This window comes from Pleurodeles waltl, chromosome 4_2 (assembly GCF_031143425.1).
Source record: "Pleurodeles waltl isolate 20211129_DDA chromosome 4_2, aPleWal1.hap1.20221129, whole genome shotgun sequence".
NCBI lineage: Eukaryota > Metazoa > Chordata > Amphibia > Caudata > Salamandridae > Pleurodeles > Pleurodeles waltl.
In genome coordinates this window covers 886,970,510-886,986,730 of record NC_090443.1, presented here as the reverse complement: position 1 = coordinate 886,986,730, position 16,221 = coordinate 886,970,510, and the positions used below count along the sequence as shown (strand labels likewise).

Here is a 16,221-nt window from a genome sequence, read left to right as displayed (position 1 = left end):
TAGGGAGACATCTTTGAATTTTGGTCCTGATAAAGCGTCAATAGATCCTGCTGGACCCCTGAGACGTGAAACATGTTGACCCATAATTAGAAGGTTTGTGATAATTTCCTGCCTCTCACTTGCATTTTGATTTAGAGAGTGACTGAGCATGACTTCTCAACTGTCACTTTCGACTTGTTTTTAATCTTGGCCTACACCTTATATTGACTGAATAAATTTGTGATGTTGTTCTAGGTTTAGAGCCAATTTTATATCCTTCCTCTCCTGTTCATTTAGTATCTGCAGATAGGCAGTGTCCACAATGTACTTTACTACAGCAGTCACTACAAAAGATCTGGGCAAAGAGCCCCCTTATGGGGAGCCCGTCAGACATTGCAGCGCCGGTCTGACGAGGAGCATCCCCGATGATGAAGCATAACATCCGATTGGATGTGTGAGGGCTCTTGTTCCTAAATATTTAGGTTTCCCTGCTTCTCACCCTTGGGACAGTGTACTCTGTTTTTTAGATTAACTACACCGGGAGACTGTACACTGGACCAATAATATCCCTGTTCTCCCCCCACCCCCTTGGAGTTTAAAGTCTTTATCAGATGCTCTGTTTTAGAAGACTCTGGAGCTAGCTTTCTTTTTAATCTTCCCCCCCTTCTTTCCCTTAAAAGGAGGATGACCACTTTTCATCCGGTCATCACGCAGGGTCTTCTCAGGGACCCTGGTTCTTACCCACCCATCAGCTATCTTGCCCAGTTCTCTAGGACTAGACAGCTTAGAGTCCACCAGATGCTGGGTGTTGCCTTTCTGGAGGGATTTAAGCTTCAGCCTATTCTTGCAGGAAGCTGACCCAGTGTGTGGTGGACACCTATGTTGTTAGACCTTATACTAGGTCCTGGCCAACCCCAATTAGATAGTGTTACAGTGTCTAGACAGCCAGGGCTCTCTAGGGTAGCTGTGGTGATCAGCCAAGACTAATTTATCAGGCATGTGAAGCACTTGCAATACCACAGTAGTCACACAATAACTTATCACACATGAAAGGAACCACAGTGTTGCAAAAATAAAGGTACTTTATTATAGACACACCAAACTAGACTACCATTGGCATAACTCCCTTTCGGGATATGAACACATACACAGGTAAGTACTCAGGAAAAGTATAAATCCTCAGAGCAGGAGCCAACAAGCCTTGGTTAGAGCAACAGTCACAGTGCACAGGGATTCAGTGCCAGAGGTAGAGGCAAGGGTTTACCTTCTCCCATGTTGGATAGAAGGCAAAGAGGACCCAGGGAAGCCCTCAAAACCACCACCGGTGTTGGAGAATCTTCGCAGATTGCAAGGACAGAAGATCCCACCAGCCGGACGTCATTGTCTTAGGTGGCTGTGAATACAGGGGAGTGACTCCGTCACTCCAAGGGAGATTCCGTCTTGCTTCTTTGGTGCAGCTGAAGTATTGCCGACCCCAGAGGATGCATAGCTGTGAAAATGTTTCCGAGACTACTGTCAGCAGTCTGCAACAATGTTGTAAGGAGCAGTTTTCTCAGGCATTCCAGTCTTGTTCGGTTCCTGAGTTGCCCAGCAGCGGTTCCAGAGGCCAGAAGCAGAAGATGTCTTTGCAGAGAGGTCCTGGTGGAGTCTTGCAGGACGAATCTGGAGACCCACTCTCAAGGGAGTCCCTAAATAACCCAATAGGGGGTTTGGTCATTCTCTGGAGTGACCACCTATCAGGAGGGGTCTCTGACGTCAGCTACTTGGCCTGCGCAGTCAGATGCTCCCGGAGGAGGCTCCCATCTTGGTTTCAAGATGGCAGAACCAAATGGCCACCTGGAGGAGCTCTGCGCACCACCCAAGGGATGCAGCTTACCAGGGGAGTGGACACACCCCTTTCCTTTGTGTGTCTGACACCAGAGCAGGGACCAGTGGTCTCTGGACTGGTGCAAACTGGATCACACAGGGATCAACCTCCTGCTTATAAAAGCTACTGGTTGGCCCAGCCCTCTGTATTAAGTTGTGCCAGTACTGCCCCAATCCCTACCTCAAAAGCATCTGTCTGTACTATGAACTGCTTAGACTAGTCAGGGCTTCTTAAAATAGGTGGAAAGCACATCCTCAAAAGCTTTTTGGCAGCTAGCTGTCCGTAAAATGTTCTTTGACATACTCTTTGAGGTGAGGTTATTAAGAGGGGCTAAAATGGAGCCATAGTTCTTGATTACCCTCCTAGAGTACCCAGTGAGGCCTAAAAAGTCTCTATACTGGGCCTGGGTGGGTGATTGGGTTGGTGGATGGGTGGGGGGAGAGGGTAATTTTACAATCCAAAATGGTTTGGATCTTCCCTTACAGTGGTTGAATCTGGCCTCCAACTTTCCCTGCCCTATCTGGCACTTGGAGGTCTTGATAGTGAGGCCTGCCCTTTGCAGAACATCTAAAAGATTCCCTAGGTGGACCACGTGATCCTCCCAGGTGCAGCTAAAGACAGCTATGTTGTCCAGATAAGCTGCCCTGGAGCTTTCTAACCCTTGGAAGACTTTATTCACCAGTCTCTGCAATGTGGCAAGTGCATTTTTCAACTCAAAGGATATCACAGTAAAGTGATAGTGGCCACTAGGGGTGGAAAATGATGTTTTTAGTTTAGCATCCTTTGCTAATCTGTCAGTAGCCAGCAGTCAGGTCAAAGGTGCTGAGATACTTGGCAGATGCCAGTGTATCTATAAGCTCATCTGTTTTAGGGATAGGATGAGCATCTATATTGGTAACAATGTTAAGTCTCTGTAGTCTACACAGGACCTAATTTCTCTTTTGCCATCTTGGGAGTAAGGTTTTGGTACAATCACTACAGGGCTAGCCCAAGGGCTCAATGACTTCTAGGTCAAGCATCTTCTGCATTTCAGATCTGACGCATTCCCTTACATGTTCAGATGGCCTGTAAATTTTGCTTTTAACAGGCAAACTGTCCCTCGTGTCAATGGTGTGTTCACACCATGTGGTCTGACCGGGCGTAAGGGAGAACAGTTCTGAGAACTGCCCTACGAGGTTTTTGCAGTCCTCCTTTTGGGACTCAGAGAGGCAGTCAGCTAGGACTTTCACCTCAACTGAGCCATTCGTTCCATTGTGGGAGAAGATGTCAGGGAGAGGGTGTAATGATATTTGTGTTTTGACCACTGACTCTACTTTGCACTTAGCCTAGAGGCAGACCGTCACATTGGTGACCACCAGCTTAATTTTGCCTATTGACTTTATTTTAGCGTTAGCCACTGCCACGTTATAGGTGCAGATGTTAGAAGTGCAGAAGCTGCAAGTATTTTTCCATGCCCATGTTATGCAATGTGCTTTTTGCTCATGTTTTTACTCTGCGTGTTGGCGTGCTCTTTCTCATCAAAGGCTAAGGCATAACATGGGGGAGGCGTGAAGATAAGAGTGTACTAGGATGAAGTTTATGGTATGGCCAGGAACAGTTTGCTTTTGAGAGAGCACCTTGGGATCCTTGCCAGTTCAACAATTTTTCTTTCAAAACTGACCTTAAGTAGCCAGCATTTTGGAACAACTTGCAGAGCGGGAGGTCTTTTCTAGAAATCTCCTCTCTGGCTTGTTTAAAGTATATCAGAGGCCAAAAACCGGATGGATGGTGAAGTGATTCAGATCTCTGGCAGAGTCGGGACGCTGATGCCGTCATTCTTCCTGTGGGGGTAGATCTCTTTCTCTTCACAGTCGATCTGGGGGTCAAAAACTTGTTGCTGGCGGGAGAAAGATGAAGCTAACTCATCAACTGTGCTCCATGGTGATTAATTTGTAATTCCTATTATCTGTTTTGCATTGTGTATTAATATATATGTATATCTGTGTCTTTGCATATATATTTGCTGCTTAAAGATTGAAGATTCCTTGTACATGTTTTCATTTCATTATTGCGCACATTTTTAGATGTGCACTTTCAGTTGTACTGACCTTCCTTTACGAGCCTTGCGAAGTGATTTAATAAATGTATTTCCTAGACTAAGAGTTGCATACTAGAGAATCTATTCAGTGTGTGTGTGTGTCTCATCACGGTCTGTAGTGAAGCACAATAGAGGGTCACACTCTTCTACCTGTCCCTCATCAGTTGCCATGAGCAGAGTCATATCTGACCTGTCATAATAGCGTTTGAGGGGGTTCACACGAAGCACCCTGTGGGAGCTTCTGGGAGTGCCAAGGCCGACCAAATAGGTAACCTCACCTTTTTTCCACAATGGTGTGGAGACCACTCCACTTGTCCTGGAGTGCCCTGGGAGCCACAGGCTCCAGGACCCACACTTTCTAACCATGCTGATAGATAGTTTGGACAGCCTTCCGGTCATGCCATTGTTTCTGTAACTCCTGGCTTGCCTGAAGGTTTTTACTAGCCCTCGTCATATACACAGCCATCCTTGATCTGAGGCCAAGCACATAATCCACTATGCCTTGTTTGGGAGGCTGGAGAGGTTGCTCGCAGCCTTCCCTAACAAGAGCGAGGAGACCCCTAACAGGGTGCCCAAACAGAAGTTCAAATGGGCTGTAGCTCACACCCTTCTGAGAGACCTCCCTATAAGCGAAGAGGATGCAAGGCAATTGGCCACCCATCTCCTTCAGAGAGTCCCATGATCATGCCTTTGAGAGTATTGTAAAACCTCTCTACTAAGCCATTTGTTTGTGGCTGGTAAGGACTAGTGAACTTGTAAGTCACACCACATTCCTTCCACATGGCTTTCAGGTAGTTGGCACCTTTGTCTGACACCACCGCTTTAGGAAAGCCCACTCCTGAGAACAAAACAAGAAGGGCTTTGGCCATTGCAGGAGCTGTAGTAGTCCTAAGAGGAATGGCCTCTGGGTACTTGGTGGCATGGTCCACTACCACCAGTATAAATCTGTTCCAAGAGGCTGTTGGAGGGTCCAGGAGGCCTACAATATTCACCCCAACCCTCTTAAAGGGAACCCCAATCACAGGAAGTGGAATTAAGGGGGTATTTGGGGTGCCACCTGTCTTGCCACTGGCTTGACAGGTGACAAAGAAGAGACAAAACTCCTTTGTGTCATCCGACATGTGAGGCCAGTGAAAGTGTGGTACAAGCCTGTCTCAGGTTTTGCTTTGCTTCAAGTGACCTGCCAGGGACATGTCATGTGCCAATGTTACCGGGAATTCCCTGAACTTCAGAGGGATCACCTATCTCCTTGTGGCACCAAGGTTTGGGATCCCTTGACTGAGCAAAGGAGACTGTTTTCCCAGTACACCTTATGGCTGCCACTGACATCCCCTGCCTCTTGTGTTGCAGCTTCCTGCCTTAGGCTATTCGGTGTAGGACAAACTTGGTGTTCCGTACTGAGCTCTTCACTGGTGGGCTGCCCTGCACCTAAAACCTCAGCTGTGTCAGCTTGCAGATATTCTGGTGTAGGTTTCACCCAAGGAGTGTAATCCTCTCCCTCAGGAGTGGAATCCTCACTCGAGGCTGGAACAGGGGGTAACTTCTTATCCTTCCTGCTCTTGGGTTAAGAAGCTCTTGGGCCATTGTTCCAGGCTCCAAGGTTCCTTGCTCTTTTTTGTTTTTGGTCTGTGCTCTTGTTACAGCAAATATATGCTCTGGGATGCCCAGCATTGCTGCATGGGCCTCCAACTCCACCTCAGCCCAAGTGGAGGTCTCCAAGTCATTCCCCAGTAAGCATTCTACACACAAATCTGAGGAAACCACAACTTCTTTTTAGGACCAGTAAACCCCTCCCCCCCAGCTGAAATCAATAACTGCCATGGGGTGGCACAAAGTGTTATTGTGAGCATCAGTCAATTGGTATGTGTGACCAAGTAGCTGTTGCCCAGGAGACACCAGTTACTCAGTCACTATAGTGACACTGGCACCTATGTCCCTGTAGGCCTCAGCCTCAACACCATTAATTAGGGGATGCTGCCTGTACGGGCAGCAAGAGTGGCAAAGTCCATACCCCTATTAGAGACCAAGACAGCCTAAGGGATCTCTCAAGCCCAGACCCCAATACAGTCCCTAAGGTGAGCCCAGCTACACTCTTGGACTGACTACTGTTAGTAGTCCTACCACTACTTCTATTGCTAGGGGCACTAGGCGTAGAAGTGGGGTTGGTAGTGGTGGAAGGCTTGGTGCCTTTCTTCGGGGAGGAGCTGTCCCCTGCCCTATGGCCTTTGTTTTTGCAAACATAGCACCAAGGCTTTTTGTAATTGGAAGACGAGGAGGATTTATTCCCACCCCCAGAGGAGAGTTGTGGGCCTGATGAAGAGACTTTTTTATCTTTGTCTCCACCCTTATCCTGAGAGACTTACCTGCTTCCTTCTTTTTGCGGTCACCCCCCTGTATGAGCCTTCCTACTCACCGTGTTGCAGACCCATTTGTCTGCTTTCTTTCACAATTTTTGGGGAGAAGTCAGATCAGAGTCCACCAGGTACTGATGCAGCTGATCAGATACACAGTTATTCAAAATGTGCTCTCTCAAAATGAGGTTATACAAGCCCTGGTAGTCACTAACTTTGCTCCCATGCAACCAGCCTTCCAGAGCTTTCACAGAGCAGTCCACCAAAATCTACCCAATCTTGGGAGGACTCTTTCCTGGTCTCTCTTAACTTGATCCTATACTGTTCAGTAGTCTGACCAAACCCATCTAACAGTGCAGATTTCAAAACTGTGTAATTGTCTGCCTCCTCTTCTCTGACATTGAGGAGTCTATCCCTACCCTTGTCAGAGAAGGAAAGCTACAATATAGCAGCCCACTGGCTCGGAGGGTCCCTCTTTACCATACAAGCCCTCTCCATAGCAGTGAGCCACTTAAAGATGTCAACCCCCCCCCCCCAATTGTAAGGTGAGACTATCTTATGCAGGTTCCTAGAGTCAAGAGTCCTCCCTTACCCTGGTGTACCTGAAAGTAGAACTGCTGCCCCCACGGGGCACTAACCCCAACCCATGCCTTTCTCTCTCCACTGCTAAGGCCTCCCTATCTAGGACCAGCTGTTGCTGCTGCAGCCCCAGCTTGGCCTCCTCCAGTCTCAGCTGCCTGAGCTCCCTGTCTAGGGAATCTTTACCTGAAGTTGAGCAGCGGGTACCCTCAGAGATTGAGGAGATATGAGAGGGGCAGAGGAGGATCTGTTCCTGTTCTTGGAAACCCTCTCAACTAGACCCCTAGGGACAAAAAAGGTGGGCCTACTTGTGTGACCTTCCTTTTCCCTATCAGTAGTGCTCCTAGTAAGGCTGTGACTGTTCCTAGCACTTCCTCGATCCTCCCTGTGTACTTCCTGACCTACCCCAGTGTCTAATTCTACTCTCTCTAGCACATGGAGAGGTGGGGGTGGTAAGGTTCTACTTCTTTCACCTTCTCCTTCTGGCTATCAGCATGGTCCTGGTCATCCTGGAGAAGTAGGCCCAGAAGCAGACTTCTGTTGGGATTTCTCCCAGTCTTCAGTTTCCTATCAGCACACAGTTCCCTTAACTCCTGGAAAGTTAAACCTTCATACTTAGACTTCAGGGCCTGAGATGTCAGCTCAACTGAAGACATGATGTCTAGCTAGAGTGGTGTAGGAGTCCCTAACTACTGTAACTACTAGGCTCCCAAGGACGTTTGGAGCAAGGCTATGCCAGACTCTAGCTTACTCAAACTTAGGAGACTAGACCCCTAACACTATGTGTGTAGTTTAACTAACAGTTAGTAAATGGCCTTTCCTGTGGAAAGTACTCAGTGACAGAGTAGTAAGGCAATTACAAGTACATATCCAACTGCTGCACCACCAATGTAGGAAGCTGGCATGGTGTGTGGTGAGCACCTATGGTGTTTTCACCCTATACCAGGTCCAGGTATCCCGTATTAATGAGGTGTAGTCAGTGCCTAGGAAGCCAGGCTCTCTAGATGTAGCTGTGGATGAGCAGCCAAGTCCTATCTAGAAGACATGCAAAGCTCATGCAATACCACATGTAGCCACACAGCACTTATACACATGAAAGAACCACACAGTGTTACAAAAATAAAGGTACTTTATTTTAGTGACACAAATACAAAAATACTGAATAGGCAATAGTCTACTAGCAGGTGAGTAAACACTATTATATACACCTTAGTTGTCAGGAGTGAGTATAGAAAGTAATAGAAAACAGTGCAATAACAATAGACAATAGTGACCCTAGGGGGAGCCCAAACCATATGCTATTTTTTTTTAATTTGAATGATGGACACCCCACCCAAGTAAGTGGAATCTGTAGAAGGGAGCTGGAGGAACTAGGAACCCCCAAAAGGTAAATCCCAGAGTGCCCCCCAGCGACCAGGAGAGGAGAGGTAAGTACTTGTTTTTTTCCAAACCCACAGAGAAACTTTGTGAAAGGACTCTGCAAGACCCAGCATCCAGGCAGAAGAGGGCCTGCAAATGAAGGGGACCATGTCCAGTTCTAGTTAGAGTGTCTGGTTTGGGCAAGAGCCACTACCCACCCTTCTGGAGACGCAAGACCAGATTAATGGTGAAGACCAGGAGTTAGCTATGCAGCACAGAAGCAGAGGAAGAGTTTCAGAAGTGATGCAGTCGATGTCCCACATTGGAAGAAGAGTTGCAGTCTGTCAGTGGTGATGGTGGGGATTGGTGGTGGCGAGGGGGGTCTGGAATGCAAAGTCGGGCCTGGCTTCGGCTCTGCGGAACCGAGCTCGGAACATCGAAGTTCTCGAGATGCCTTGACGGCCAACGGGCATAACAAAGTCCGCTTGGACGACTTCCCAGAGTGTCCAGAAGACCTCGAATGAGAAGATGACGACTTAGGGCTCCCTGAGTGGTCCCACAACCTCCTCCTCGAGCAGGACCGTGACCTCCTAGGAGTTGCGCTTATTGATGTCGACTGCAGGGCTGCCATTACTTCAGAGACCGCTCCCTCAAAGCCTTCGGAGCCATGGCCTGGTAGTCGGATCACAACTTCGAGTCGTGGTCTATGTCAAGGCACCAGAGACATACCTGCTTGGGGTCTGTCACCGACAGGGCACAATGGCATGCACCACACAGCTTGAACCCAGTCTTCCTCGAGGACATAATTGCACACAAAAAAAAATCTTCAACAAAAGGGTAGAAAAAAGCCTGCCAAAAAAGGCAAAGGGTAGCTCGATCCCGGACCTGCGCTTAAGCGGGGTGCAAGGAAAAGAACTGATATACACGTGCCAGGGAGGTGCCTTTATAGACAACCGTGACGTCAGAGATGGCTCCAACGATGCCACGCGAAGCCGAACGACGCACGCGGATCTGAACGACGTTACCCGATGGAACGCTCAGTGTGTTACTCAGGAAAAAATTCCTGATTCGAAGCTGATGCCAGGGAATTCAAAGGTAAGGAATCTGCAGCTAGAAGTCCCTAACAGATTACGCAGTTTGCAAGATTTTCTAATGCCTCTCCACTACTTGCTAAACTCCACTGGCTTCCAGATAACAAAAGGATTACCTTCAAAATATTGTGCACCATTCATAAGTGTATAAATGGATCACCCCTTTATTTCTGATAAGCACACTACTTTTCATATTACTCCGCAACAACGAAATATATATATAAAAGTTGGAAAGGTCATGTTAACTGAGTAAGAAAACATTTGGAAATTAGTACAATATTTTCTGTATTTTATTTTTCCTATGCAACAATTTACCATAAAAAAGAATACCATAACAGAGAACCATTACTAGCAAGGGAATGGCAGAACATTTATGGTTCACAATTTCCACTGCTTGTTAAAATTACAGTATTCACAAACATTCTCACCTCCTCCTTTTCGGACAGTCTTTCATATAGTGGCCAATTTTTCCACAGACACGGCAGCATCTGTCATTGGGTGCCAGCTCGCCATCTGTCAATACTTTTGAATCAAAAAAGTAATCCTGAAAATAAATTATCAGATTATTTTCTTGTAAAACTGTAATCTCATTACTTACTATTAAGCAATTATCTTAATTTCAACCAGCAGGCAACAGCAGGTTTGTCAAAATTCATTTGAGTCTTCACAACTCAAATAAAATTGATCACTGACTAACTCCTAAGAGTTTCTGTTTTCATAGTATCTTGTATAAAATAAAATAAAATGGAAATGAGGACTTCAAATCTGACAACATAGGTTTTTGGGGGAAATGGTACTAGTGATAAACTACTTACCTGTAATTTTTCATGTATGAGCTTTGTGTGTATGCCTTCCACCATACTGAATATTTCAATATTGTAGGAAAGTGGCATGGTTACCACCATTTTCTGCTTGTTGTCAGTGTGGTTGACTGTCTTCACTGGGATCCTGCTAACCATGACCCCAGTGATTATGCGATCTCCTCTAAATTTAGTTGCTACCAAATTGGCATTCCGGCGCCCCCATGTAAGCCCCTAGTTTATGGTACCTAGGGCATTGGAGTTCCAGGGGATCCCTATGGGCTGCAGCAGTTGTTCTGCCACCCATTGGGAGCACATTCAAAGGGTTCTGCAAGCCTGCCATTGCAGTCTGCGCGAACCGGGTGCACGCACCCGGTTTCGCTACAGGTCACTGCACCAGGTCATTGTAAGTCACCCCTATGTTAGGCTCAGAGGGCAGGGTGCAGGTACCTGTGTGTGAGGGCACCCCTACACTAACAGAGGTGCCCTCACGAACTCCAGCTCCATTTTACTGGACTTTGTGAGTGCGGGAATGCCATTTTACGTGTGTACTGGACATAGGTCACTACCTATGACCAGCTACATAATTGTAACTCAAAACCTGGTCATGTTTGGTATCAAACATGTCGGAATCATACCCCAATATTGGAAGTATGATTCCATGCACTCTGGGGGCTCCTCAGAGGTCTTACAGGGTTTTCCCGGGCAGCCCAGCTGCTGCCACCCCTCAGACAGATTTCTGCCCTCCTGCTGCTTGATCTGATCAAGCCCAGGAAAGCCCAACAAAGGATTTCCTTTGGGAGAGGAGGTAACACTCTCTCCCTTTGGAAAACGGTGTGATTGGCTTGGGAGGGGTAGCCCCCCTCAAGCCACTGGTTTTGCTTTGATGGACACATTTGGTGCCCTCCAAGCATAAACCAGTCCACACCGGTTCAGGGACCCCCCAGTATCTGCCGTGGTGTGAAACTGGGCATTGGAAACGGGAGTGACCACTCCCCTGTCCATCACTACCCCTGCCACCCCTCAGACAGGTTTCTGCCCTCCTGCTACTTGATCTGATCAAACCTAGGACCACTCCTCTGTCCATCATCACCCCAGGGGTGGTGCCCAGAGCGCCTCCAGAGGGTCCCTGTGTTCTGCCATCTTAATTCCAAGGTTGTCAGGTAACTCTGTGGGCATCTGAGGGGTCAGGCCAGGCAGGTGATGTCAGAGGCACCCTCTGATAGGTAGTTACTTTGTTAGGTGACCAAGCCCCCTCTTTGGGCTATAAAGGGTTTTCCTCTGGGGTGGGTCCTCAGATTTGGCTTCCAAGACTCCAGCAGGACTCCTCTGCTTCATCTTCTGCCCTCAGGATCCTCAACTGGACCCTCCAGGAACCTACAGGCTGCAGAACCACGAGGAAGACTCTTCTGCAACATTGTATCTGGAACTCCTGCCAGCTTTGCAACATTTCCCTGGCTGTGCATCCTAAGAAGACTGCAACCCTTCAGCCTGCACTAGAAGAAGGAATCTCCCTTGGGGTTAAGGTATCACTCCCCCTGTATCTACAGGTACTCGGCTGCATTGACGACCGGCTGCGTGGAAATCCCCTCATCATGAGTGGCGTGGGTCCTGCATCACAGGTGGTTGTCTGGAGAGTCTCCCTTGGTTCTCTCTACTAGCTGTCGCACTTTGGTGGTGGTAAGTCCTTCACACTCCGCGCAAGACAGTACCCCCGTGCACCGCGTACTTTGAAGCTGCCAAGGCTTGTTTCTTCACCTCCAAGGGGAACTTCAGGTGACATGGAGCTCCAGTCCCCAGCACTCCCTCCTGCAACTTCTGGACCTCTGCGTGGTCCTCCGGCGACATGGGAACAACGTCTGTGGTGCTGCGTGAGCTGCTTCTGCAACTTCTGTGCCCCTGTCCTGTGGGACACCTGTGAGTGCTGCCTCTGATCCTGTAATGCAGAGGGTCCCCGTGACTCCCCCCTCCTGGGTAGAGTCCTCCTGGACCTTGCTGGTCCCCGGCAGCACCTCTTTTCCTCCAACTGTGAGTCTGCCTTTGCCAAGGCTTGATGGGGAAATTCCTTCACCAACACCCATCTGAAATCCAGCTTTCAACGTGGGACACATTTTGCATGCATCAGGAACTCTTCTCCAGCTTCTGTGCTGCAGTGCTGGCCAGTCTTCCTTTCTCTTCGACCAACTCCAAAAGGTACCTCTGAGTGGGCAGTATCTCCTACTTCCCCTGGACTCCACAGACACTTCTGGACCTGGTCCCCTCTCTCCACAGGTCTCCCATCTTTCGGTTTTCCACTACTGGTTCCTTGCAGGCTGTTCTGGGTGCCCTGTTCTTCTTTTTATCCTTTGGGGTGTTTTGGGGGAAATCCAGTGTTTTAATCCTGCATTCCTGGTCGCTGGGGGTACATTACTTACCTGTGTGGTTTTCCAAGCACTCCAAGCTCCCCCTCTACACAACATACTTACCTAGGTGGGGGCCCTGTGTTCGCATTCCACTATCTTAGTATATGGTTTGGGCTCCCCTAGGGCTACTATTGCATATTGCTATTGTACACTGTTTTCTAACCTTTTTATGCCTATTACTGTTTATTATATATATATATATATATATTGTATTTACTTACCTCCTCCTATTGGAGGGTTGCCTCTCTAGTATTTACTGATACTGTGTCCCAGAAATAAATTACCTTTATTTTTGTACAACCAGACGTTAGGGAGGCGCACCCTACACCCCTCTAACAGGTCTTTAGTGCCTAGCACGTCTCAGAACATGGATCCACCCAATTAGAATCTCACATTCCAGGAACTGAGGGAACCTGAAGACAGGGAGGAATCCTAATAAGACTCTACTTCTTGGCCTGCTCCTCCAGGATGACCAGGAACAAGCTGGAAGCCAGGAGGAGGAAGAAGAGGAGTCTACGTCACCGTCCCCGTCCCCCCCAGTGTTACAAAGAGAGGATCTGAACACTAAGGAGGGTCAGGTGGGTCTCTCAGAGGATCACAGGGACTTTAGTAAACCCCCTAGTGTAGCTGGGAGCACTACAGGTAGTGCCAAGGGTGGCCATGTCAGTAGGCCCACCTTTTTTCCCAGGGGACTAGTGCAGAGAGTTACCAAACCTAGGGACAGATCCTCATCCTTCCATTCTCATGTCAACTCTGTATCAAAGGGGACAAAGTGCTCAAAACCAGATAACTCCTTAAATAGGGAACTTAGGAAACTAAGGCTGGAGGAGGCCAGGCTGAGGCAGTGGCAGCAACAGCTGGCCTAGACAGGAAGGCCTTGGCAGTGGAGCGAGAGAGAGAGGCAGGGCTTGGGGTTAACACTCCAAGGTAGCAGAAGCAACTTTGGTTTCGGGGAACCTAGGGTCAGGGAGAAGAAGTTTGATTCCAAAAATCTTAGTAAGGTTGTGCCCCCATACAAGGTGGGGGATGACATCCAGAAGTGGTTTGCTGCTCTGGAGAGGGCCTGTGAAGTTCAGAAGGCCCACCAGAGACAGTGTGCTGCTATTCTTTGGCTCTCCTTCTCTGACAAGGGTAAGGACAGGCTTCTTACTGTCCGAGAGGAGGATGCTTATAATTACACAGTTTTAAAGTCTGTTTTGTTAGGAGTTGGTCTTACCACTGAACAGTACAGAATTAAGTGCAGGGAGACCAGGAAAGAGTCCTCCCAGGATTAGGTTGATTTTGTGGACTGCTCTGTAAAAGCTTTAGAAGGCTGGTTACATGGTAGCAAAGTCAGTGACTATGAGGGCTTGTACACTCTGATCTGATCTGATCTCTCCCCGAGAATTGAGTAAGAAGGCAGACAAATGGGTCAGAACAAGGGTGAGCAGGAAGGCTTACAATGGGGATGACAAAGACAAGGAAGCAGTAACTCTCAGGACAAGGGTGGGGACACAACTAAAACTAACAAGTCTTTATCAGGTCCACAAAATTCCTCTGGGGGTGGGTCCAAATCGTCTTCCTCTTCCTACAACAAAAAGCCTTGGTGCTATGTCTGTAGGAACAAGTGCCATAGGCCAGCAAACAGCTCCTGCCCTACAAAAACACCAAACCACCCACCACTACAGCCCCCACCTCTACCACTAGTGCCCCTAGTAACAGTAGTAGTGGTGTGTCAGGCAGCAATAGCAATTCCAAGGGTGTAGCTGGGCTCACTTTAGGAAGTGTGGTAGGGGCTGGCTTAGTTGAGAAAACTACTGAGGCTCTTTTAGTCTCAGATGGGGGCATTGATTTTGCCACCCTTGCTGCCTGTCCCCTTAATATGGGTATGTACAGGCAGCTGCCCTTGATAAATGGTGATCAGGCAGAAGCCTACTGGGACAGGGGTGCCAGTGTCGCTATAATGACTGAAAAACTGTTGTCCCCTGAGCAACACCTAGTTGGTCAGCAGTACCAACTTACTGATGCCCACAACAACACTGTACATCACCCCATGGCAGTTGTTGATTTCAGCTGAAGGGGGTGGGGGGGGGGGGTGCGGGGGTGGGTTTACTGGCCCAAAGATGGTTGTAATGTCCACAGACTTACCTGTAGAGTATCTCTTGGGGAATGACTTGGAGACTTCAGCTTGAGCTGAAGTGGAGTTGGAGGCCCATGCAGCAATGCTGGGCACCCCAGGGCATATCTTTGGTTTGACCAGGGCTCAGGCCAAGAAGCAACAAGAAAAAGAAATCTTGGAGCCTGGAACATTGACCCAAGAGGCTCCCAAAGCCAAGGGTAGGAAAGGCAAAACGTTGCCCCCTACCCCATCCTCCAGTGAGGATCCCACCTCTCAGGAGGAGGAATCCACTCCCTTGGTAGAACCTACACCAGAAGAGTTGAAAGCTGATACAGCTGAACTTGAAGGTGCAGGGGGACCTGCCAGGGAAGAGTTCAGTAGGGCTCAGCACACCTGTCCCACACTGGAAGGATTAAGACAGCAAGATGTCCTTCAGCAAGCAGTGGATGTCTATGGCGCCCACAGGGTGTACTGGGACGACAATATCCTATACACAGAAGCACGGGAACCCAAACCTGGTGCCACTAGGAGGTTGGTAGTACCTCTGCAGTATACAGAGTTTTTGTTGAAACTGGCACATGACATACCCCTGACAGGTCACTTGGGACAAAGCAAGACTTGGGACAGACTTGTTCCACACTGTCACTGACTCCACATGTCTGAAGATACAAAGGAGTTTTGTCGCTTCTGTGTCACCTGTCAAGCCAGTGGCAAAACAGATAGCACCCCAAAGCCCCCCCCCTCTAATTCCACTACCAGTGGTGGGGGTTTCTTTGAAAGGTTTTGGGTGGACACTGTTACCCCCCTAGACCCTCCCACTGCCTCTGGAAACAGATTCACACTGGTGGTGGACCATGCCACCAGGTATCCAGAAGCCATACCTCCAAGGACCACTACAGCTCCTGCTGTTGCAAAAGCCCTCCTGGGAATCTTCTCTACGGTGGGCTTCCCAAAAGAGGTGGCCTCAGACAGGGGTACAAACGTCATGTCTGCAAAACTCAATGCCATGTAGAAGGAATGTGGTGTTACAAGTTCACCACCCCTTATGACCCCCAAACCAATTGGTTTGTTTGAGAGATTTAAAAAAAACATTCAAAGGTATGATTATGGGACTCTCTGAAAAACTCAGGAGATGGGAAGTCCTATTATCAAGCCTCCTGTTTGCTTACAGGGAGGTTTCTCTGAAGGGAGTGGGCTACAACCCCTATGAGGTTCTGTTTGGTCACCATGTTAGGGGTCCACTTGCACTTGTAAGGGAAGGATGGGTGCAACCTCTCAAGCCCCCTAAAGAGGACATTGGGGTCTATGTACTTGGTCTCAGATCCAGGATGGCCGAGTACATAAAAAAGGCCTCTAAAAACCTTCAGGCCAGCCAAGAACTGCAAAAGCAGTGGGATGATCAGAAGGCTGTCCTAACTGTGTACCAGCCAGGACAGAAAGTCTGGGTCTTGGAGCCTGTGGCTCCCAGGGCACTCCAAGACAAATGGAGTGGTCCACACACTATAGTGGAGGAAAAGGGTGAGGTCACCTACTTGGTGGACCTTGGCACTCCCAGAAGACCTCTCAGTGTGCTTCATATGAACCGCCTTAAGCCCTACTATGACAGGGCTGATCTGAT

General features: G+C 48.5%; 1 protein-coding gene across 6 annotated transcripts in view; it reads right to left on the bottom strand.

Annotated features, from left to right (window-relative positions):
• Positions 1 to 16,221, bottom strand: part of TUT4 (terminal uridylyl transferase 4) — a 1,006,035-nt gene that overhangs the window by 146,498 nt on the left and 843,316 nt on the right. For all 6 annotated transcript variants that reach the window (XM_069232665.1, XM_069232664.1, XM_069232661.1 and 3 more), the window contains one exon: positions 9,732 to 9,847. In XM_069232665.1, coding sequence (XP_069088766.1) covers positions 9,732 to 9,847 — 116 coding nt within the window. The remainder of the gene's footprint in view (positions 1 to 9,731; positions 9,848 to 16,221) is intronic.